The sequence below is a fragment of the Bidens hawaiensis genome, unplaced genomic scaffold (assembly GCF_021521415.1).
Source record: "Bidens hawaiensis isolate Kalapana, Puna unplaced genomic scaffold, B.hawaiensis_p1.1 tig00009970_1, whole genome shotgun sequence".
NCBI lineage: Eukaryota > Viridiplantae > Streptophyta > Magnoliopsida > Asterales > Asteraceae > Bidens > Bidens hawaiensis.
The window spans coordinates 262619-288991 of NW_027491757.1; the positions used below are offsets into that span (position 1 = coordinate 262619).

A 26373-nucleotide genomic window follows, 5' to 3' on the forward strand; every position below is an offset into this window, starting at 1 on the left:
TATTATTTTAGATTTTAAAGATGAAAAATGTTAAAATTTAACACTTAAAAGTAGGGTTGATGTAGGTCTTCAAGATGGATCTCAAGACTTGACTCGGATCAATCCGTGTTGTTGGTTAGCGGAAATCACCAACGACATTTGGATCTCGGATCTTAATTTGTTATTACAAAAGAGAGAAAATGAGAGGAGAGGTTTTTGGAGAGAGAGAGAAACTTTATTTTCTTGAAGCAGTGAAGAGTTGTTGTGGAGAAATGGGTAGGTGACCTTTTATAGGGTCCCCATTTTCTCCAAAACTTACAAAATAAACGTACAAACTAAACGTACCGAGTACGTACTACACCGACTAAAAGCAAACTAAAACGACATATACAATCCTAAAAATAATATAGAATATTGTCCCTACAATCTCCCTCTAGGATTGGGTATGTCGAGGAACCTTCGTCAAGTTCTTTGCTTCGTCTTTATTTCTTGAAATTTAGTACTTGTCTTAATCCAGGATCTTGAACCAGATTGGATCTTGAACCAGATTGGATCTTGAACAGTTCTTTATTTTCTAGTCTTGTAGACTTGAATTTCCATCTTATTTTTGGGAATGATCGGCAACAGCAAATTTTAGAAACATCAGATGCGGGAGGCTCGACATCTAATTTTCTTTTGTTGACTTTCTTGAGCCGACTGCTTTCTTTCCTTGTCTTCAGATACAATCAGTTCCTTTTTAAGTTCAACCACCAACTTTCACGTTCTCGTTTTCTTTTAAGGGCTTCAATATCTGCAACTCCAAGCAGACTTGATCTTGATCTACATGTCCATGTATAGCTGCACAAAACTTAGAACGATAAGATTCGCTCACAGACCCTCTCGAGGGTCAAGAAGAAATCGTTCATAGGCCCTCCCACTTTCAGTCCCTCAACTTGTAAATAATTTGTTTAAGTCCCAGATTTCCAACAAACATTGCATGGACGATCTTAACAACAAAACACATTATTTTTAATAAAACAAGGTTTAATAAAATATGTACGAACATAATAAAAACTTAAAATCTTTTTGGCATTTTCATATATTTTAAAATAGTGAAAATATAAACATAATGTTTTGAAGTTGAAACATAAATAAAACAAAATCAAAATAAACAATAAAAGATAGGCGTACAGATAAAATTAATATTATATATCAATAATATTTACAGAATTTTCTAATGATTTTAATATTTTTGTGAGAAAGATCACAACATGGAATCATATATATTTGCAAAGCCCTAGATCGCGTTTCCATTTTGATATTATTATGACACAATTTCATCACCGACTGTAGATATCGTCAATTTGTTTAACTTGACAAGTGTTTTGATGCCAAAGTGATACATTTAAAGTACAATTAGGCACGGTGCTTATGTGGTCCCTACTTAATCAGACATGTTACTGATTCCATCATATCTCGGCCTTACTTTGTGTTGACATATCACCTCAACTTGACTTTAACCTTTCTTAGTTGATCATAGTACTCTTATTAACATACTTGACAATTTGTACATTGTACACTTGATACTTGGTGCTTTGCACACTTGACTCGATCTAGAAAAGTTAAAATAAAGCAGAAGATTCTAGGCCTAAACAATCAGATCTTGTATGACTACAAACAGAGAAAGTCCAAGGCTTGAATCAAAATAAATGAAGAAATAAAGCAGAAGTTAAAATCCTAAATGACTCTTTTTCTGATTTTTCATTTTGTTTTTCTGTTTTTCTTTTTCTTTTGTTAACTCTTTTGTTTTCCTTTTTCTTGCCTTTCTATGAGGCTTTTCTTGACTCAAATGAAAATTAAAATTGACACTTATTTTATAAGACAACTGTGATTAGTTAAAGAGAGGCTTGGGTATGACATGTATAATTACATTTCTGCCTTGACTTCATGGAATCATGCAACCGCTTCATACTCGTATATCCACTAGTACCGGCAAGAATTTAGGTTTATATCACCCGACACTTACTTGTTTGTCAAGCCTATCTACACATCTGTGAGTGATCTTGTAGACTTTTGATCTACTCTTTTCATGCGTTAGGATCATTGCATATCAATGTACTATCATTTTTTCTCAAAATTTGAAAATTTTAATTATCCGACTCCCTCTAAGTAGGAGCTCCCTCTAAACGGGACAATTCCTTTTAGATTTTCTTAAAAGTAATATAAAATCTTTTTGGTAAATCAAATGATTTGTTTTTGCTTTTCTTAAGATGAATTGAAAATCTTTTTGGTGAGTTAAACTTAACTCATTTTCTCCCTCTAAAATTGTGACATATTTGAAAAATATTTACAATTTTTATATACAAAAAGATAGATAGGTTGTTTTAATCAAAATTGATCATGCCGAGCGATTCGACCAGAAATTCAAATCGGGCATGATCGATGGCTTTAGTGAAAAGGTCAGCAAAGTTGTTGTCAGATGGACTATCTTAAGCAAGCATTATCACATTGTATGACAAAGTTGAAGAGATTCAAACTGAGATCCAACAGTTGATGCTGGATCCATCACTTGAGAGAAGCAGTTGGACGAGGTTGGTTCGAGAAACGCTCAAAAAGTTGTTGTTGAACCATTTAAACAAGGCTTCCCTTCCATGAAGTTTGTCCTCCCATGTCGCTTATGAAAGACTCGAATCCGCCATCAAATGGTTTAACATCAAATAGCAAGAGTTCGTCTCCTATCATATGCCAGGTGCAATCACTATCTAAGTACCTAATACTATTGATAGTCCTCCTTGATTGACCCTGCATGCACTAAACGTTCAAATAGACATGGGTTCCCGGGATACTTTTGTCCCGGGAAGTTCAACCGTAAATCGACCAAACTTGATTTTATTTCCTGAAAACCATTTATTTCTTGTTGGATCCTCACTTGATGAAGAGCGATCCTTAGGAATCCAAGCAAAAACTTATTCCTTGGTTTTGGCAATTTTGGACTTCTCTTTTCTTGCTTTTGAAACTGTTTTTGGTGAATCCTCAAACTTTACAGTCTTAGGATCCTTTTTGATTTTATCCTTCTTGGTTTTCCAAAAAGGTTTCTTTTTGTGTTTTACTTTAGTTACTTTGGATCTCACATCCATTTCACTAGGTTCACTACCAGCTTGATCAGTCCTTGAATCAGGGCTACTAAAAGCTCTTTTTGGGGACTGACTAAGCCGCCTTTGAATATCAAGTTGTTGCTTGAACCAGTGCTTGCAATGTCTTGCAAGGTGAGTAGAGTGACCACACACAAAACAACACTTTCTCCTAGGAGTGCCATAGGACTCGTCTGAACTATAATGTGGTTGGTGCGGTGGGAAAGGTGATCCTTAGAAAGGAACATAATTATAAAACATATTTGTGTAATATGGATCAACAAAATTTTGTTGATAATGACCATAGTAGTTGTTGTCATAGAAGTTGTATGGCTGAGGATTTCTAAATTGATTGGTTGTTTGAGAAAATGATTGTTTGTTTAGTGGAACATATTTACAAGAAATACTTGTCTTTTCATTTTCAAAAACTTTGCTTTTACTTGAATTATCCTCAGTCTCACAACTTGATATGTTCACCTCAACAGGCCTACTTTCGTTGACACATTTTTCAACAAAAATCTCATCACAAACGGTTTCATAATCTGAGTCAGAAGAAGAACATTCATTTTCATTGCAAACGTTTGTACAACTATCATCACTTGAATTTTCACAAAATACATAATTTGACCCTGACTTTAAACTTCCAAACATGGATTCACAAACTTTATTACAAACTGGATTGTTAATAGTTTTGGTTAGATCCACACATGATTCAAAACGTGGTTCTAACTTTCTTTTTAGCTTACAACCCAGGTTAACCGTCCCACATTCACCACCATTTACATCACCAGCTGCTACACAAGACACATTGATGTCAGATTTATCAGATGATGTGACTGGAGCAGCATTTTGAGAGGCAGCAGGAACAAATTTCACAAGCATTGGTATTCTACCAACCCCGTATTCCATTTCTTTCTCTGGAAAAGTATTATTGCTAAAGTGGGGCAAACTTGTGTAGTTATCATTGAATGGTGGTGGTACGGTAGTGTAATCGTACCCCAACCCCGCTTTAACTTTAGCGCTTCTCTAGGCTCCAATAAAATCATCTAATTTTTCAGATGATGCCTCAAATCTTTCAACTTGTTTTTCTTTTTCTTTCTTATCAGAAACTTCGAGTTTTAATTTCTTAATTTCTTCTTTTAAATCATTAATTATGTCTTTATAATAAATGACATTATGCTTTTCTCGAAAAATTTCAAGTCTAAGATTTGCTACATCATCGTGATGAGTTTTGATCTTTTCAATGTAAATCTTGTCAGCTTTTACATATTCAGTGTTCAATTGACGAAGTTTTGCATTTTCTTTCAAACCTTCGTCTTGTAAGTATCTATAATATGTAACCTTATTAACACAAGCTTGAGTGCACAGATTGTAATTTACCTCATCGACTGGTGATGTGTCGAGAATGATAGGACATGCATGACTGCTTTTACCGGCAGCACTTGTCCCAACTTTATTACTTGTCCTAACTTTATTTTCTTTGGACTGATTGTTCATTTGGAGTCTATCTTCCATTATTTCAAAAGACTTGACGGTAGAAGCCAACTCTGAGAGTGTCATGACATACAGATTTGTGGTTCTTTTGATGGTAACCACATTGATGCTCCATGTATAAGGCAGTGAATTCAACAGCTTCATGTTGATCTCAAACAAACCATTGATAATACCGACACTTCTCATTTTGGTGACGAGTGACTCAAATCTGTTGATGAGAGAGGCAACCGATTCTCCTTTAATATGTGTAAACATATCGAATTCTCCTTTTAACATTTTCTTTCGGCTTTCTCCCATATCCAGATTTCCTCCAAGCTTAGGTTCGTAAGACATTCTTTTTTTTTTGTAAGGAGAAAAAAAAATTTAAGGTTTTTTTTGCTACAGTACCGAGTTGCTACAGTGCCGAGTCGCTACGATGTTTCGCATGAGTTGCTACAGTACCGAGTCGCTACAGTATTTCGCATGAGTTGCTACAGTATTTCGCGTGAGTTGCTACAGTGTTTCGCGTGAGTTGCTACAGTACCTGATGCGAAGCGATTGCTACAGTACCGGGCGAAGCGAAGCGGTTGCTACAGTACCCTCCCCCCCCCCGTGCGAAGCGAAACGATTTGCTATAGTACCTCAGCGATGCGATTGCTACAGTACCCCCCCCCCCCCCGCGATTGGTACAATACCTCGGAAGCGACTGCTACAGTACCCGTTGCAAATTTATTTATTTATTTTTTTTTTTGTTGAGAATATAGCACCCAAACTTCCAAAAAGTCAAAAAGACTTTAGTATAAAAATCAATAAATCGGCCTAGATCTGAGTTTTTAAGCCGAATCTGAGCTCGAACACAAAAACTTAAAAGACTAAAAACTTAGATTTGGTAATTCTCGTGTATTTCCAAGGTGTAAGGGACTCCAAAAGAGATGAGTAGCACGAAATCAACCTCAAATCCAACAAAAACTAAGATTAAAACCCGAAAAGTTTGACCCGAAAACCACAAAAAGTCGAGCCGAAAGCTCTGATACCACTTGTAGGTCCTCAATGTGGATCTCAAGACTTGACTCGGATCAATCCGTGTTGTTGGTTAGCGGAAATCACCAACGACACTCGGATCTCGGATCTTAGTTTGTTATTACAAAAGAGAGAAAATGAGATGAGAGGTTTTTGGAGAGAGAGAAACTTTATTTTCTTGAAGTATTGAAGAGTTGTTGTAGAGAAATGGGTAGGTGACCTTTTATAGGGTCCCCATTTTCTCCAAAACTGACAAAATAAACGTACAAACTAAACGTACCGAGTACGTACTACACCGACTAAAAGCAAACTAAAACGATATATACAATCCTAAAAACAATATAGAATATTGGCCCTACAGTTGAGATTGGTGCTGAGTGAAATTATAAACGAATAATATCGTACCAATTTTGTCGATGCAGTAACAATAAAATTTAAAATATTTAAACCAAAAGCATGAAAAACGAATACCGGTATTGAGGGCATTTGGTCGGAGTATTTAATTATTATCGTGACACTGTATATTGCATATATTCATGAATGAACATAAAACATATCGACTAGAACACAACATGATCTTAAATGGGTCCGACAAGACACAAAACGAAAAAGTACATGATCGGGTTAGGATTGAACAACTCAACCTCAAACAAAGCCTATCAACTCATTAACCCGACACGATTGACCCCCATAGACTACAGACTATTAACCATTTTAGCATGATTAATTAAACATGTTCATGTCATGTGCCATAAATAGGTTAGACGAGTTAAACATGTTTAGACGCACGCGTGCTTAACTTGTCGACCCGTTTATCCTACACACTTGACCGTTTAAACTTTGGGTCGACACATGAGAACTAATAAACGGGGGGGGGGGGGGGGGGTGATAAAAAAACAGTATAGATCCATTTTCCGCCTGTGGCTGTCTCTCCACTCCAAAGGCCAAAACCACGAAAGTGAATAAGAAAAAAATAAATAAAATTAAAAGAAAAGACTTAGAAAAAAAAGCTAATTACTTATTTATACTTTTTTGGTAACATGTGAGTAAAAAAAGAAAGGAAAAAAACATGGCAGTAGATAAAATATTGGGGTAAAGTTTGGGGGCCTAATTCCAAAGAAACATGAGTCACATTAAGATTTTTGTATGTCATCTCTCCCACATGGGTAGGTCAAAGTCTTTAATATACCAATCCCATTAAATTATATAAGATATTAGATTTTATCCTCAGTATTATGGGGTTGTTTTTATTTTTTGTTTATAATATTTATATATTTTTTTATTTTAATTTTATTTATTGTAAGAGAGTTAGTTATACACTTAGGGTTTGATGATAAAAGAGTTTCACAAATAAATGAGATGTTATAACCCGCTTAAAAGATATACGGGTTTGGTGATACCCAAGATCCGCCCCATATTATGTGGGTTGTTTTACATTTTTAGTATTTTAATATTTATGTTTTAGATTTTAATTTTCTTTATTGTAAGAAAGTTAATAATATACTTATGGGGTTGTTTTACATTTTTTGTTTTTTAATATTTATTTTTTGGATTTTAAATTTCTTTATTTTAAGAAAGTTAATAATATACTTAGGTCATGTTTGGCTTTACTTATTTGCACCTCCTTTTGACTTATATAAGATGTTTTTGATAAGTTACTCCATCCAAACTTATAAAACCTCTTTTTTCTTTCTTTAAAAACTTAAAAAAGTCACATTATTCAACACCTTTTTAACTTATAAAAGTTAATAAGTTACAAGAAGGAAAAAATAAGGAATCCCAAACACCCTATTAGGGTTTGATGATAAAGGGTTTAACAAATAAATGATATGTTATAACCCGTTTAAAAGCTATCTGGATTTGGTGACCAATTGCACGCTTATTTTTTTTACTATAAAATTGTTTCTTAAATATAAATAATATATTTTTTTAAAAAAACCAATATTAATTTTTAGTATATCCCTATTTTATAGGATTTTTACATCAAATATTTGGTAAGATTAATTTTTAATTTAATGAGATGTTATAACCCGTTTAAGAGCCATCTGGGTTTGGTGAGACCCATACCCGTGAATTCGGGTCAAATGCATGAGAAGTCTTCATTTAAAAATCAAGCAATCTGGTGGCTTCCATCAAAGGAGGGAGCGACCACATCGCGACACGTAGGATTTTAAAGGTTTCTTTTATATATACTATAGACTTATAATTATTTTTAAAGGTTTCTTTTATATATATTATAGATCTATATTTATTTTAATTATATTATTATATTATTAACAAATACTTTTTTAGACTTTACAACTATAATTAAAGTTGGACCTTATTCCCTTGTCTATTTGTGTTACATGTGGATAATCATCAATTTATCATTTTTATAAAGTTAAAATTCAATTTTAACAATTTTAAGAATTTAACTATTCTGATTCCCACACCCCGTAATATTAAAACTTAATTTTAACAATTTTAAGAATTTAACTATTCTGATTCGCACACACCATTAGCCACTATCATAAAATTTTATAGGTTCTTAGGCTAAACTCCTTCCAAGATTCACATTAACCAAAAGTTTGTATCGCGCATAAGGACTCTCACTTAGGACATGCATAAATATGATGTAAAGTATGTTTATATGTGATTATGATCATTCTAAGATGTTATGAACCTCGAATGAACTATTTGTAGTCCCTAAACGTTTATGGTATTACTAACTAACCTTTTAAGGGAGTTATGCAACAAAATGGAAGAATAGTTGATGAAGCGTCGCAACCTTCAAACCAAAGGCTGTAGAAATGCATTGAGAGGCCTCGTTGATTTGAAAAGGCGAATCGCTTCTTGAAACGGTATGAGGATTGGGGTGTAAACGTTGTAGTTACATTAGGAACTCCATTTGGAAGCAACTCAGTCACAAGATTCTACCGAATTACAAGATGATGCAGCCTTTCCTTTACTATCGATAAACAAAGCTGTTACTACATAACCAAGTTGATATCATATTTAGTTTGCTATCGAAGTTCAATAACCAAGTTGCAACCGATCGGTAGTAACTTGGTATTGAATAATTGAATTCTGGTAATGCTTAAAGGGCCAATTATTTCCAGCCAACGATTTGACCCAAAACAAGGTCGTTACCTCATGTATCTAGTACCCCTAGAGAGGTCAGCCCATTGACCATGCCAAGGGGTATAGCCCCCCTTGGAAACTCCTGTAGTCTAGGGGCGAAACCATAATAATACTAAACGAATGTGTATTCCACATCTTCTAATTCATTATCAAATTTATCATGATTTTCCACTTGATATACAAGCAAATCATGATCATTCAAAATAACTAAATGACACTAAGATCACCAACACTTTTATCATCGTGTTCATTTAGTGTTGAAATCAACCTAACAACCTAAAAGAATCAAACCGATCGGTTTGAAATCTAAATGGTTTAGTTTTGTCCGGTCTAGCTGTTTCAATGGTTCTTTTCAATTTGAAACTTGAAACCAGTCATGTAACCGAACCAGGCTGTATCTTAAACATTCATGTAATTACAAAACTCACCCCAAACTACCACTAAGTTATCATTATCATTATACATTAAAAAAAAAGTACATGAACTACTTGGAGGCATGTATGTATGTTGAGTTAGTTTAGAATTTGTTAATTGTACGGACGTGTGCTCACATTCACAAACCTCCCATGATTCCTATACAAATACAACAATCATGACACCAAACAAACACCAAGAGAGAGATTGAGATAATCATGGGTTTAAAAAATCTCTTCAACCGAAAAAACAAAAAATCACGAAACCTTGTCACCACTGGGGGCGCTGATGCAGCGCCAGCACCCCTAGTGGCATCAACAGAAGAACTAGAGCAAGCTTTCAAAAGATTCGACGTAAATGGCGATGGGAAGATCTCGTTGTCAGAGCTGGGATCAATCATGGGTTGCATGGGCCATCGCCCGACGAATGAGGAGTTAGAGAATATGATCTTGGAGGCGGATGGAGATGGCGATGGGTTTATCGACTTGAAAGAGTTCATTGAGTTGAATACAAAAGGGGTCGATTCGAATGAGGTATTGGAGAATTTGAAGGACGCGTTCTCGGTTTTTGACGTGGATAAAAATGGGTCGATTACGGTGGATGAGTTGCAGAAGGTGTTGGGGAGTTTGGGGGAGGAGTGCACCGTCGGAGAATGCCGGAAAATGATCGCCGGCGTTGACCAAGATGGGGATGGTATGATTAGCTTTGACGAGTTTAAAGTCATGATGATGAGAGGGTCAAGATTTAATGAATTGATTTGAATATTTATTATTGATAATGCCTTAATAGGATTATGAAACAATTTGGGATTAAAGATTTCCTAAGTTGCAAAAATGTTATCTTTCATATTTGATCTATCTTCCTACTGAGTAAAAGTTTTACCCTTTTGGTTCATATGTCTATTAGTTATCTAGTATTATGTGAATATCCATTACTTGTTCTAGCATATGGTGGTTAAGATCGGTTACAAACAGATTTGTTCAATACCGGTTATTTATTGGTTTCGGTTTTGATTCGATTTAATGGTTGTACTTTGCACTTTTATATATGTGTACCCATTAATGTTTTTAACTTTTGAAAGTTCTAAAAAGTTTATTGTTGTAGTCATGGGTGGCAAATACCTTTTTTTTATAAAGACAGAATTATATGATTATATATTTATGTTTAGCAAAAACGGGTAGTATAAAATTTTACAAGCTTACGATGTTGCTTGATATCGTTCTTGACCCGAATGTTGTAGATTTTCAATCTGATTTAAACTTGTTTTATTCGAATTCGTGAATTAAAAAACAATGAACGAGTTGACTTAATAAAAATTAAATGAAACATCATTTAGACTAACATGCAACAATGTTTAGAAAACTTAATTGATTTCAATAGTTTAAACTCTAAAATCTAAATGCTTATTAATCCAGTTGTATAATATAATCACTATTAATCTTATTTATTGCACACATCATATCATGTTTAAACTTTGAATATTTGATAAACTTGTAATGCACTTTATTAATTTTTAATGTAAAATAAAGCTATCATATTTGAGTAGGATCCTTTGGTCCCGATCCTATATTCCTATGAAGACATAAACACTTCATAACATTGATGTTACCAACCGATTCTTCATTATGACATTATAAAAGGATGTTGACACATATATGCATATGTAGGATTATTCTTTTATATATTTATCTTTGTTTGTTTCATGTGGAATTAAATTACAAACCTTTTTTCTAATGGTTCATATACGTTTGTTTTATAGTTATACCCTGATAATTTTATAAAACATGAAAATTAATGAAGATTCTTTTTAATTTTAATTAATTATTATCTGAAATGGTAATAATAGTATTAATATAATGCTTCAAACAGAAAATGTTGATAATAAAAACCAAATATATGTTAAGCAATATGGTTAGAGAATTTTTTTAATATTGTTTTGTTACCAAAAAAGTCTGCTAAATACTGAGCACTATTTTTCAGTTTACACAAGTTTACCCGGCATGGGTTGCGCATCAGCTGTTGGTTTCGAGTTTAGTGCCAGTTACGCTGGTAGCGTGCTTGAAGCCGTATATACGTTTGATGTCAGTTACGCTGGTAACACAACCTGAATTTAATAAGTTATTAAATGAATATTTATTATATGCCGATTTATAACTTGGTTGTATTGAATATGATTATGAGATAATATAGAGGTTATTGCTGCCTACTTTTTTCTGTACTCATAAAATGACCGGTCACATGCCAAGTGATATGGTGACCAAACAAATATGTGAGATACTTAGGGTTGTGTTTAAGATCACTGCATATTGATTGGTATGGGGTGTAGGATGTTACATTGAGAGCAAATCATGTTAGGTTATAATTACGATGGTGAGATAGACCTCATTGAGAAAGATAAGTGTCAGAACGGTGTTTTTATACCTTAGACGAATCTTACATTATTTTTGTTATGTCAAAGAGAAGATGCACCAAGACATAATGAGTTATCTTCCTCAAATATTTACGTATTTTGGACATAATGACTGTGGATGAGATAAAAACTCTACAATTAGTCATGGTTAAGAGAAAACAATCCATAGCAGGTGACCATTTGTAGAGTTTCCACTCGAGCAAGTGAGCAACCAAACAAATCCATAAGTTCATTGTAGGTAAATCAGACAATATTTTGAGCGGTATGATAGCCGAATGTTACATGTCACTTAATGACATATGGCAATAAAAGATATGATAATCATGCATATGTATACATGCACAGAATTGACATAATGATGCTAATTGTAACAACTAATTACCAATCAACACTAACAACAAACACCACCACGTGACAATATATCCCCACAAAAGAAAATTTATAAGGGCCATGACATCGAGAGAAATTAAGTAGTGGTTATATATACATAAGGAATAAAGAAGATGCATCAAAGAATTGTGAGAAGAATAATAATGTGATGTGTAACACTTACGTGTACACCTAACAAGCATCCATCCACGCGTGATGCATATTCACATCAAATTACGTTCCCCTTCGAGCATGTTACAGTGTTACATCTCAAAGTCTCATCTCAAAGTCTCACGCGTTACATCTGATAAATGCAAACACGAAAGCTACAATGGAGATCGCTTCATATGTACCCATTAGAGTCTACACACGAAGTTGTATTCAACAGGGTGGATATGACCAATTGAGCCACATTTGATCCATTAGAGTCATAAGTTCACCTTTGACTTGCTCCATAACATGGATTCAACTCATTTACAAATCATATTCTTGGCTATCATACCATGCTAAATGAAATCTCCCATGAACATTTTGCACTTTTAAGTTTAGTTAGTTTGAGTGATTTTAGAGTTATAAACACTTTGTTTTTATTTGAAGATTGTTACTTGTCACTAGTTAATTGTAACTTGTAAGATGACATATTGACATTATAGCGAGACAATTGACCATGTTGATTCCAATTTCATTTAAGTTAGTTAATAACAAGATCACTAGTGTAACAAAGATAAAATCTCCTTAGTCAAAACCTTGAAATCAAAAGGACTACTTACATTTTCTCGAACGGCGAATTTCTCTGGATTTGAATCCAAAACTGTTTTAAAGGCTTTAACTTTGCCAATAAACCACCAATCCATTAATAAGTGACTACTTGCATACGCCTACGTACACTAAATTACTTTCATTATTTACAAAGCCTAGATTTATTTTGTTTAATTACTTCCAATTATAACTTGAATTTAAATTAACAAATGATTTAACAAAATTTGAAAAATTCATAATAGGCTTGACTAACGACTATTACAGTATTACCTAAATATCAATGTTTTTATAACTGGATCGGACATTAAACCGGACGTGTTACTGGTTCACTGGTTGGACCGGTTGAACCGGTTGGCTCGGATTAAGAACTGGATAACACTATAAATTATTTAAAAATTATACAATACGTAAAATATAACAAAAAAAATCAAGTTGTTTAGAGAAAAATAATAAAAAAAAGACTATAATCAAATTATAAACAGTTATAAACATATTAATAGTCCAATATCACTAAATTAAATTCTCTTACATTAAGTTTTTCTTGTTTTTCTTATATTACATTTAAAACTAGTTTACATATGAGTATATATCTATATTAATTCATTTCAAGTTACACCTGAAACAAACATCTTGGTAATGCAATTGGTTTTATCAATTCTTTCCAACATGGTACCTAGTTCGATTCCAGGTAGCTGCATTGGTTGTTTTTAATTCATAATCCAATCCAATTTTAATTGCCAACCGGTTATTCTTCACAACTCGGACCAGCTCAGTTGCCGATTTCCGGTTGAACCAGTCGGACCGGCCGGTCCGGTCGGGTTTAAAAAACAATGCTAAATACACTATATAGGAGTATAAACAAGTCCAACCGCTCGCGAACTACTTGAGATCAGATCGATAAAAAACTCAAAAAGAACCAAGCCATAACAAGTATCGGACTTCTACGTATTAATCTCACACTACATAATTGAGCTCGAGTCGAGCTTTGGTCCGTTTTAGATACTATTACACACACATTGACCGAGCTTAAACTCATTTAAGGTCTTATCAAAATAAATAAAATAACAATAACTATATATAAATTAATTAATAAATAATAAACGAGTCAAGCTCGAGCTTTAGAAAACAACTCATGAGCCGAGCTCGAGTTCTCGTAAGTTACACAAGTCAAGCTCGAGTTTTAGAAAATAGTTTAAAACGAGTCAACCCGAACTTGAAAATGGCTCAAAAGCCGAGCTCAAGATCTAGTTGTCGTTAATACACGATTCGAGCTTGACTTTTAGAAAAAAAATTTGAAACGAGTCGAGCCTGAACTTGAAAACATAACTCATGAACCAAGCTCGAGCTCTAGTACTCATTAATTACACAAGTCAAACTCGAGATTCAAAAAAAAGTGTCGAACGAGCCGAACTCGAGCTCTAACTAACGTAAATTAAAGCGAGCCAAGCTCAAGCTCCATTTCTAACCCACATTCCAATCTCGAAACCACCAATGCTCAAAACCCCTCAAATCCCACCAAAAATATGTCCAATTTAATGGCCACTTCAACCACCAAGATAATCTTAACCGCCACCATAAGCCACTACCCAACACCCACCAAGATTTTAACTTTCCGCCGCCGTCTAACCACCACCGCCGCCACTCAACGGCTAGTTCCAACCCCACCTGACATAATCAAATGGGTCAAAAAAGAAGGTGGATTCGTACACCCTTTAATCCGAATTGCAGATTCCGGCCCGTTCGGGCTCGGATTAGTGGCCTCTGAAGAAATCCCCAAAGGTTCTGATTTAATTGCGTTGCCGGAACATGTATCGTTGAAGTTTCCGGTGATTGGAAATGATGATGGCGATGAGTGTTTACCCGGGTTGATTAATCTTGCTCGGCATGTTCCGGGTATGTCGAAAAGTTTTAACCTTTGTTATTGTTACTGAATTAGGTTGCCCAAAATATTATTTATCACTAAGTTTGCTTGAAGGGTGTTTGGGATTCCTTATTTTAGCTCCTTATAGCTTATAGCTTATGGGTTATAACTTATTTCGTCTTTGAGAAAGTTAGATTTTGTGAGTGTATAAGGCATAAGTTACAACTTTTTAACTTATAACTTATGCCTTAAATAAGTTACTAGGCGGGTGCCCGCGCGATGCGGCGGGTGTCCGAACGCAAACCCTGCGAATCACATAACAATTAAGAGTGTTCATGATTCGGTTTAAAGCCTTTAAACCTTTTAAACCAGTCATCAGTTTGGTTTCACGGTTGATTTTTTTTTTTTACTTTCACTCGGTTGGTTGGTTTCAAAATTTTAAAACCGTAGCTAAAAGTTTGGTTCACGGATTATGCTGAAAACCGGCCATATGAAATCAGACCAAACTTAAATTTGTATGCATTTTAATCTCTTTTATTATTTAGTATTTGACAAGTTTTGTTATATATATTAGATATAGTTAAGATATAAATAAACAAAGTCTTTTTTAATACAAGTAAACATGACTATTGCAACATTAAATTAACCTAATTCCAGTATGATTTTTTTTAATCTCGTTCTTGTTATAATTTCGCATCCTAGGTGTTCCATTAATCTTTATCATTTATGTAGCTAAAATTATCATTTTTCCTATTTTGTTATATATAAGAGAGTTGGTAATGAATCGGTTTCAATTTTCAATGATTCAATTTTGGTTTGGACGATGAAAAATCGATACTAATGGTTGGGCTCACAAGTTTAACTTACAAACCATAAAAAACCGACATCGAGCACCCCTACGTAACTTATTAATTTTTTAAAATTGAAAGAATTATAACAATATCATACTCAAATTAAAAAGAATAAAATGCTCGATTTTATGGTGCACTTTTTTTACAAAAATATTAGCGTACGAAAAAATTATGGTCGTTTAAAAATCGTGGTGGGAAGTTAGTTTAAGATTAAAATTAAAAACATAATATGGTTAAAGATGAGGGGGCAAACTTGTAAGTTAGGTGACTTGTGTTTAAAAGACAAGTTTACCCCTTCTACACATATACTTTATGCATTAGGATTTGTAAAACTCTTAAAATCAAGTGTCTTAATTTACCCTTGTCTCATGTATTATATATAGTATAGATAAGGAGGTGAAATAAGGAATCCCAAACACCCCCATATAACCGTCACAATTGAATTAGGGGTGTGCATGGGTCGGTTTGGGCAAAAACTGAACCAAAAACTGTAACGACAAAGAACGAGACTCGGGTGCTAACGAATGTGTGAAACCGGGTTCTCAAGATGAATTAACATAGACAGAGATAAGGCAACTAGGTCCCCACGGTCAGTTTTACTAGGATACCCTAACATAGTCTAGATAGCTTTTAAATGACGGTTGTTTATATAAGTACCCTAAAGATTTTAAGTTTTTAAAAACTTTTGGTTTTAATCCCGAAAGTTTTTAAGTTTTTAAAAACTTTTGGTTTTGATTTTGTCATTTGAGGTTGAAAGTTTTGGGCCGAAAAAAAAAAAGATTTGTCTCAAAATAATGAATTTAAGCGTCTTGTTAATTAATAACTAATTGATTTATTATACATTCGGACTAAATGTTGCTAGTCATGTTCCGGGTATGTTCAAAAGTTTAGAAATTGGAGAATGATATTTAGATAGGACTCAATTAGTCAGTTATAACCTCTGTAACTGAATTAACTGAATTAGGTTTCATATTCAACAATTGGGTGTTGTAATAACCATAACGGTTAGGGTGAGCGTGGGTCGGTTTGGGCAAAAACCGAACCGAAAACCAAAATTTCAGTTCAAAATGTTCGGTTTTGATTGTCATTTGAGCTTGAAACTTTTGGGCTGAAATTTTTGTTGACCAAAATAAGGAATTTGAGCATTTTGTTATTAATAATGAATTGATTTATTATACATTTGGGCTAAATGCTGCTGGTCATGTTCTGGGTATGTCAAGTTTTGAAATTGGAGAATGATATTTCGATATGACTCAGTTAGTCAATTATCAACCTTTGTAACTGAATTAAGTTTCATATCCAACAAATGGATAGATGATCGTAAATTTTTATCGATTTCTTGTAGTGTTAGGTTTAACCATTTTGGTTGCCCAAATCAGGGGTGTGCATAACATGGAAAACCAAAATAACCAAACCGAAAAACGAACCGAAACGAAAACCAATGGTTTGCTTTTATGTTTATGTAAAAATCGAACTTATGGTTCCGTTTTGGTTTTGCGTGTAATAAAAACTGAAAAAACTGAAGCGAACCGAATTTATAGATTTTCATTTATTATTTTAAGTATAATTTATAAGAAATTAGTAAATATGTAACTCAAATATTTTAGCCCAAATATATAATAATTGTTAGTTACGATTTAACAAAATGATTTAGGCCCAAGTTCATTATTTTGGGCCAAATTTTTGAAAACCCAAAAAAATCAAAAAACCGAAACCGAAAAAGCAAAAACTGAACGTTCATCAAAATTTTAAGATCCATAGTTTCAGTTTTAGCCCAAAAGTGACCCAAACTGAACCGTACACATCCCTATTCCCTACCCATAATATTACTTGTCACTAAATTTGCTTGAAATTGTTTATATAACAATAACATGTGAATGTGTGTTTTGGAGTTTTGATATAAAGAAACATGAAAAAGGTGTGTATGAAATTATGGATACATTATAGGTAATAGTAACTCTATTTTGCAAAACTTAGGCTATATTGAGTTGTGAATAAATACTGGACATTTGGAGCGTTTGGCAGAGGAACTATGGGCTATGAAATTGGGATTAAAACTTCTTCAAGAAAGAGCAAAAACAGGTTCTTTTTGGTGGCCTTACATCAGCAACCTTCCGGAAGCTTTTACTATTCCCATTTTCTTTTCGGGTGATGATATTAAGAACTTGCAGTATGCACCTCTTCTTTACCAGGTACATTTTGAACCATTTTGATTTAACTTTCGTATTAGGTGGTTGGATAAAAAGATTCTTGTTTTGTTTTGTTCGTTAAGAAAGTGAGCGTGTTTGTGTTCGTTTATGTACACTCGTTAACAATATAAAGAACGGTTCACGAACAAACATAAGTTTACATAGACGAACTAACAAAACTGAGTTAGAACCGATTAAACGTTAATCTGAACAACAATGATTTGGTCGTAAATGTTAAATGCAAATATATTAACGAACGTAAATGAATGAACGAACTCAATTTAACGTAAACTAACGAACATAAATGAACATAATCAAGCGAATTTAAATGAATGAACGTAATCGAACGTTCACTAACAAGACACGTCTTCATGTTCATTCGTTTAACCAAATGAACGAAATTTTTTGTTCGTGTTCGTTTGTAAACACACTCACATAAACAAGCTTCCCGTGGAGCGGTTTACAGACGTTTGGTTTGTCTACAGGCTTACTTTCATGCATGCCACAACAAAACTAATTATGTACTATTAAACATACTCTGTCTTCATTTTTTAGGAGGCTCTCACTTTTCTGGAAATGTGTTTTTTTCCCGAAAAAGATGCACGCTTTGGTTATCTTATTAATAATTGCTTATGTAATTTGAATTTGCCAACGTATAGGTGAACAAGAGATGTCGTTTTCTTCTTGATTTTGAAAAAGAAGTGAGACGGGAAGTTGATGATGTGAAATTACAAAACCACCCTTTTGGAGGGCGGGATGTTGATGCGTCTTCATTGGGGTGGGCCATGTCAGCTGTTTCTTCTAGAGCTTTCCGGTTACATGGGAAAGCTCTTCAAAATGGAAACAATGGTGATGTTCCAATGATGCTTCCGCTTATTGATATGTGCAATCATAGCTTTAATCCAAATGCTGAAATTGTTCAAGAACCAGGTTCAGGTGATCCAAAGATGCTAGTAAAGGTACGTGTTTGACTTTGTTCTCCCTCATTTTTTTCGAACTATTTGACTTTTAAGGTCAAACAGGCTAATATTCGACTTGGAATTGGTATGGCTTTTTTTGAATCATTGATTAAAGCTCTTATGATACTGTTAAAATGGTAACTTTTATATGCGGATGACTGGATTTGATACCGCGTTCTCTATAGGCATGTGCTTTACTTTAGTAGCTTTTCTTGAAATTATTGACTTCTGGGGTCAAACAAGCTAATATTCAACTTGAAATTTATATGAATTATTTGAATCGTTGATTAAAGTTCTTATAATACCATTCAAGTTGTAACGTTGATATATGGAATTACTAGATTTGATACCTCATTTTCTAGAGGCATATGCATAAATAGCTTTTCTTGAAACTATTTGAATTTTTAAGGTCAAACAAACTAATATTCAATTTGAATATGATATGGATTTTTGAATCATTGATTGAAGTTCTTATAACACCATTCAAATTGTAAGTTTAATATATGAAATAACTATATCTTATACTTCATTCTCTAAAGTCATGTGGTTTACTTTAATGCTTTTCTTGAATCTATTTGACTTTTAAGGTCAAAGTGTCAAAAAGGCTAATATTCAGGTTTTAGATTGTTATGGATTCTTCAGATCTTTGAGTAAATTTTTAGCATTTCTATTTAACTTGTAATTGATATGATATCAAACAATTAGAACATGTTGACTTTACTTCATTAGCTTTTCTTGAAACTATTTGACTTTTAAAATCAAAGTTTCAAGCAAACTATTATTCAACTTTTGAATTCTTCAAAAATTTAAGTAAACTTTTTGTAATTCCACTTAACTTGTAATTAATATGTTATCAAACAATTAGAAAACACTAATTACATTGTTTTGAATTTGGAACGTGCATCATCATCATCATCATCATCATCATCGTACTCAGTATATCCCACCAATAGCAATGCTATGGTAGGGTCTAAGGAGGGTAAGATGTAGACAACCTTACCTCTATCCCATAGGGATAGAAAGGCTGCTTCCGGTGAGACCCCCGTAGTTTTGAATCAAGCCTTGGACATAAGACACATAACACTCAATCATCGGGACACCGGCTGATTGGTGCATGTGCCCTTGTCTTTCGGCTATCAACGCCACCACATGATGCCTGATTAACCTTCCGCCACTTTTAACGTTATTTTCACGTGATTAGTAAAATAACGTCAAAATTAGTGCAATTTTACTTTTGCCCACCCAAGGGTTCACACATATATACACTTTTGAATTTGGAACGTGCAAATGTAACAATAGGTTCGACATTGACCCGAAAGTCAAACCATATCTTTATTTGTCTGTAACATTTGAATTTGATGCTTCATTTTTGTAGGTTGTTGCAGGGATGAATATCAAAGAGCGCGATCATTTGACTCTTAACTATGGTTGCTTAAACAATGATCTTTTTCTTCTAGATTATGGATTTGTTGTCCCATCTAATCCTTATGATTGTATTGAACTTAAGTATGATGGAGGCCTTTTTGATGCTGCCAGCATGGCAGCTGGCGTTTCGAACCCTAACTTTTCTTCACCGGCTTCTTGGCAGCAAGAAGTTTTATCAAAACTGAATTTGGAGGGCGAAGAAGCTCTTCTCAAGGTATTATTATCCTCATTTTGTTTAAGAAAATGTTCATTTAGCTTATAATTAATTTTTTTACTGGAGGGTATTTTTGGTATTTAGTAAGTATTGCATATTCAAATTTATTTTTATTCCTGAACATTATTGGCTTACTCTTTCCTCCCAAGGGTTGTATAAGAGTTTTAACTTAAAAGGTCAATTTTTGACCAACTTTGTTCGGTTTCTTATATTTTTAACAAAGCGATAAGATATATATGGAAAAGCTCTTTCCTTTTTGGATCGTTCATGTGGCTTTTGACGTTGGACTTTAATCCTTTTGATCTTAGTGGTCAAACCGTCAATTATTATATGGCTCTTCTAGTAACACCCTAGGCAAATCTTATATCACTCGTGAACACCAACGCATTTAGGATGCATTGATCTAAGTCGAGTCAGGTCGGGCTAGCCGGCTGCGTCTTAAGCTCCAAGTTAAACAAGCCTGCTCGGCTCGGCTTGTGAAAAGCTCAAGCCAGCTTGTTAATTTTTTTTTAGTTTTATTTGTAGTCTTTTATTCTTTTTGCACATATTTATATATAAAAGCCAAAAGATTAATTTTAACAAACACATCATCCAAACTTTATAATCTAGAGAATTTTTAAATATCATATGTTTCAGTTTTGTTTTTAACAAACACATCATCCAAACTTTTTGACACTTTTGGTTTCCTCGCGCCTGAAGCTGTGGAGCTACTTACCTGTGTTCAGCGGGTCATGCATAGTAATGTTATGACTCCAAGATCAGCAAATATAGTTTTTAAAAGATTGGGTTTTGCGATTCAAAAAGGGGTAGCGGCGCAGCTTGTTGCCCGCTTGCCTTCTGTTTCGATGTAATCCAATGAACATGATTGTTTTAACATATATTAACATATATAAAATGAGTAAATCCTGGTTTTTATTTCATTTTTTCAAAGATCGTGAGGCAGATTCAGTTGATTATATGTATTTTTTTAAAATATTTTTACGTGTTATTACTATTATTATAAATTAAAATTTGGGTATAATTTAAGCGAGCCAGTTAATGAGCGACTCATGAGCCAAGCCGACTATGACTTGGGCTGGTATGAGGGGCTGGATGTTAAATCCGTATCCTCTTTCAAGTTTTTCTGTAATAGCTCTATAAATTATAGTATTTCAAGTTTTTTTTTTTATTTTTCATATATTTTTTTTGTAATTTTCTTTCATGTTGGTTTCAGGTAACTCTAGGCGGGCCCGAAGTAGTAGAAGGCCGATTACTAGCCACATTGAGAGCACTTTTAACAAATGATGTAGAAGCCGTGCAAAAGCACGACATAAACACACTCAAATCCCTCTCGGTCAAAGCGCCTCTCGGATTTGCAAATGAAACGGCTGTTCTTCGTACACTAATTGCATTATGTGTAATAGTACTCAGCCACTTTCCCACAAAGATAATGGAAGATGAAACTTTGTTAAAGCAAGGCGGTTCTACCTCGATGGAACTCGCTTTACAGTTCAGAATCCAAAAGAAGTCGGTTATTATTGATGTTAAGAGAGATCTTACCAAGAGGGTTAAGTTACTTTCTGAAAATGAATCACTTGCTTCTTCAAGTTGAGGTTATCTTTTATGTTTTTATTGTTTTATTTAGTTCATTTTTGGAGGATTTCTTCGGGTTTTGAACTTTATTTTATATTTTCTTTGATATTTTGATCGGTTTTTAATTGTTGTAAGGAATTATTTGTTGTTTTACTGCAAAATGTACCCGTCGTATGGAACTTTGTAAAATCTGTAGGAGTTACCAACGAGAATAGTTCCCGTTGGTAACTCCCAAAGGCGAGCGGGAACTCTGGAGGGGTTATATAAGATATTACAACTCTCAAGAGAATAATCGAACATTAGATCAAATAAAAATATTAGCTATATCTAACAAATAAGGCACCATATATCATTCCCAACCCTAACGGATGTTCAACAGAGAGATGGAAATTCACCGACATTCTAAGTTAGTTGAAGTACTACTATGGATTTTCTAGTGATTTTCAACTGCTTAATACGTATCAAAATTTTCAGATGAAAACATGCATTTTCACACTACTTAGAAAAAAACGTTGGCGGGCTCCCGAGTTCCTTCTATGCTTCACCACTGCTTAGCTTGACTGGTCTATATGTGATTATGTGCCTAATAATAATTTTGTAATGATGTTTACTTAATATTGGCTATGGCAATATTAAATGTTTATTATCTTAAGTGTTTTACCTTTTAATGTTTGTTATGTTAAGTGTTTATTTTCTTGAAGATAAATTATGATTCATAACCCAACTAATTAGGGATTTTAGATATAAAGTGAATTTAATTAGTGATGTGTGTAGTAAGTTTAAAAGTCCATATATGTGTTCAAGCAGATAATGATTTAAAAAGGTTGAATGCATCTTTAAGATACATAAAACATGTGCAAGTGACCAGTTACGTCGGAATAGGTATTTTTGCCTAATAACCGGCTTCATACCCTGTAGATATACCCGGATTTTAACCCAGTTAACCAAATTGAGGACCGGTTTGAACCCTATACCCAATTTTGTGCACCTCTAAAGCAGTGGCGGACCCGGGGAAAATTCACAGAGGTTGGAAGAGGGTCGGTGTTAAAATTTTATAGGGGTCAATTAGATTTTAACATATATATATATACCTTAAAAATAATTTCACAGGGTCAGCCGACACCTACACCAAAGGTGTAGGCCAGCCAATGCTCTAAAGCCTAACACATACGAGCTTTATGAATATCCAATATGCCCAAATTCTCTTTAGGCACATCAATTTTGTTTGTTATAGTGAACCCATAGTAATGCATTTAAACCCACTTGACTAGCCCAATTTGCTTTTACTTTGCTAGGTTCAAAATTTTTATTCAAAAGTATATAAAAGTTTTATTTTGGATTATATAGATTTCTTACGCTCTCTCTAATACTAATTTTAAATCTCATTTAAAATTTTAAGTGCTAAAACAGTTTTATAGTCACTTGGTATTAGTTTACTTTTTAAAAGGAGAATGAACTATTGCATTGAGGTTGGAATGCTATCTTTTAGGTAACCTTTTTTAATATATATTTAATGGAACAAGAATTTACTAAAGCAGGATAAATGGAATACAATGCTCTTGCATTGAGGTAATTGGAATATTATCTCCAACATTTTATATAACTTATTTTTCTTAATATTATGGTTGAGATTTGGAACAAGAATTTAAAAAGCCAAGAAAAATAGAATACAATGCTCCTAGTTGTGTTTTTAAGTCAATGTTGGACACTATGCTTCTTTCACTTGGCCATGAGGAAATTGTTTGGTAATTTCTTGTTTGTTCTTTTGTCTTCTCAACCACATATAATATCAATATGCCTTTTAATTAGACTAGGGGTGATACTAAACAATACTTTTCATAGTTAATGCATTAAAGAGAGACTTTATAAAGTTTATTATATTCATTGATCCAAAGTTTTAAAATAATTTCATTCATAAGCAATGTGAAAAGAAAATTGAACTTACTCTCCTAATCCTTCTATAGTTTGAGGAAAGATAAATGTATGTATATGAACATAAAACGGCATTAGACATTACGTCGGCTTTAGTTCACAAATTTTATTTAGTTTTATATGTACGTAATCTGCGGTGAATAACATGCATCTTGTTAACCGGCGTTAGATTTACTTTGTGTTGAGTTTCTTAGAGTTACTATCAACTTTAAAACTTACTATTCAATGATTTTTCACCCTTTAATGTAAATGACGCGTATTAAAGAAGTTACATGTAACATTTTTTACTTTTGAATTACTTTGTTGACGTTATTATCTAGTAGTTAATGAGTCACCAGTTCATGTCACACCATTTAGGTTTATCGCTTTTAGTTTTTAAGTTATTAGTTTTCTTTTTAGTATCAGCTTGAAAACACCACCCCTTTCTCAATCTTACCAACTCCTCGCTCTCCATCTCTCGTCCCCTACGCCACATCAACGACCATCACACACACCACATCCCAAGCTCCTTAAGAGAACTATGGATCTAGATCTGTGATGACAATGTATTGCTCGGATTCATCTTACGATTAGGAATACGATTAGGATGTTATTACGATTAGGACTACTTTATTGTGTGTAGTGTGTGTGTTCTGGAGAGATTTTGGCAAAGTAATAAGGTGAATACGATTAAGCAACAACTGTTATTACATTAGAATACTTTACAAGTATTTATAGACGATGAATTCATTCGTTAAGTCATACCTTAACGAATAAGTCATTCGTCACATTAAGCTAGACGAATGAGTCATTCGCTAAACATATATTAGACGAATGTGTCTTCATTTGCTGTTTTCAAGGATAATGAATGACACTTACATTAAGCAAATGTGACTCATTCGTTACAGGGTAACGAATGAGCCTTACAATTAAGGCGAATGGGCTTTAAACATAATTACCAAAATGCCCTTTACAAAATAAACTAATATAATAATAATATAAAGACCGAGACGCTCGAATCATGTATCAACACTTCTAACTCGGCCTTTATCATATTCGACCCTCCTTATCCAACAACAACCAAACGATCCAAATATAACATACTACCCCTGTTCGTAGAAATGTTAGTCGCTACCTTGACAAGTATAACAAATTGAAATCAAGTTATTAACCATAATTATGTGAAAACATCACTAAAATATCATTTAAATTGCTCATAATAAAATGTACATTTAAATAGTCATAAGTGATCTCTCACTTCTATGAAACGTCAAAACACAAGGTCTCAAATGCTACCTAATGTGGGGTATTATAAAAATCTAATAGTTTAGCATTTTGATACCTTCTTTACCCTTCTTTCAACTTAATATTAATATTGAAACTCATAATGATTAAAACACAACTTCTAGATGTCTAGTCATAAACACAATCATCACAATGATCATTCATTTGGCATATTATGAATGGATTTTTTTTACTTGTGGGAGTAGTTAATAATAATAAACACCAAACTTTTGGAAAATCCTTATTTATTACTGTTTTTCTGATTACTTTTTAATGCAAAACTTTCTATTTATTTTTGATGGTTTGTCTGCAAAGTAGTTTTTTTAAATACTTATTTTAATACTACAAAAAGTAAAACAAGAAAATCATTTTAAACTTATATTTGCTTCTTTATATCAATATATAAAAGTTTTTGGAATTATATGATGCACGGGGATGGAGTTCGCCACGGTTCTTCCCAGTCCTTTTAAACAATTAAATACTGCAGAGTAATTAATTTATTTTATTGATATAACAAAAAAAAATTCGAATATGATTGTCGTTTGTCAATTTTAAGAGTTGTTCATTTTAAATAAAATATACTTGAAAACATCAAGAAGTACTTATTACTTTTCTAATTCTTTTTGTTTATTACTGAAGTACTTCTTTTCTAATTCTTTTTGTTTATTACTGTTTTTTTTAAAAGGTAAATTTCTATAAACAAAGGCCGAAGCCAAAAAAATTCAGCCAAAAAAACGTCCTTCACAAGCCACCAATTTAAAGAATTTACACCAATTTTGGATCAATTTAAAGACTTACATTTCGATCTACTTTTAACCTAAAGAAAGCACCGGGACTTAACGTCGCAAATTATGTCTTCTTTCTTCGCCACCTTACCTTCGATCTTCTCGTTTATTACTGTTTTATTATGGTTACAATCATCGATTAATGATTAATAAATATCACAAGCTATTATATATTTATGTTTTCGCAATTTAGGGGTGTCATTTTGCTTGCAAGAATAATTGGACAAACTATTGTATAATTTTACGTGTTACTTTAATTTGAACTAGCAAATAACGCGCGGGAAAATCAGTTGGTTAAACCCGAGGGTGGTGGCGGAGAGTCAACGTGAATTCGATGGATATTTGCTACGTTCATTACGTTATTTGAACTAACCCTTAAAAAAGTGCGTTAAATTAACATTTTTAAAATAAAAAAACAACAAAAAAGTAGCTGCAAAACTCAATTATTGGTGTCTGGACGTTGGTAAAACCCGACGGTGAGTCTATGTGAATTCGGTCAGTGTCGGTTACATTCGTTATAGTATAAGCAGCGTTGGTAAAACCCAGACTTTGTTGGTCTAGGATGTTGAAGCAGTGAGTGTACGCGAATTCGATAATTTTTCGTCATGTTTGTTACAGTTACGGTTGCGTTCATTACAGTACCAAGACTAAAAAAAATAAAAAAGTTG

General features: G+C 33.5%; 2 protein-coding genes and 1 pseudogene across 2 annotated transcripts in view; 2 read left to right on the forward strand and 1 right to left on the reverse strand.

Annotated features, from left to right (window-relative positions):
* LOC143534013 (protein BIG GRAIN 1-like E) overlaps positions 1 to 26373 on the reverse strand; it is a 138244-nt gene that overhangs the window by 104076 nt on the left and 7795 nt on the right. The gene's annotated exons all lie outside the window — the stretch shown is intronic.
* On the forward strand, positions 9335 to 9886 carry LOC143533985 (putative calcium-binding protein CML25 pseudogene; annotated as a pseudogene).
* On the forward strand, positions 14178 to 21919 carry LOC143533986 (uncharacterized). The gene is made up of 5 exons (XM_077028603.1): positions 14178 to 14547; positions 17392 to 17558; positions 18215 to 18514; positions 19890 to 20153; positions 21367 to 21919. Exons 1-5 carry the CDS (start codon positions 14178 to 14180, stop codon positions 21742 to 21744), a joined length of 1479 nt encoding a protein of 492 aa, XP_076884718.1. The 3' UTR covers positions 21745 to 21919.

What these genes read in the sequence shown, in the direction of transcription:
- LOC143533986 (XM_077028603.1), top strand. Translation starts at nt 14,178, where the DNA reads ATGTCCAATTTAATGGCCACTTCAACCACCAAGATAATCTTAACCGCC. An exon ending in ATGCACCTCTTCTTTACCAG is followed by an intron (nt 17,559 to 18,214) that starts GTACATTTTGAA and finishes GCCAACGTATAG; the next exon opens with GTGAACAAGAGATGTCGTTT. An exon ending in GCGAAGAAGCTCTTCTCAAG is followed by an intron (nt 20,154 to 21,366) that starts GTATTATTATCC and finishes TGTTGGTTTCAG; the next exon opens with GTAACTCTAGGCGGGCCCGA.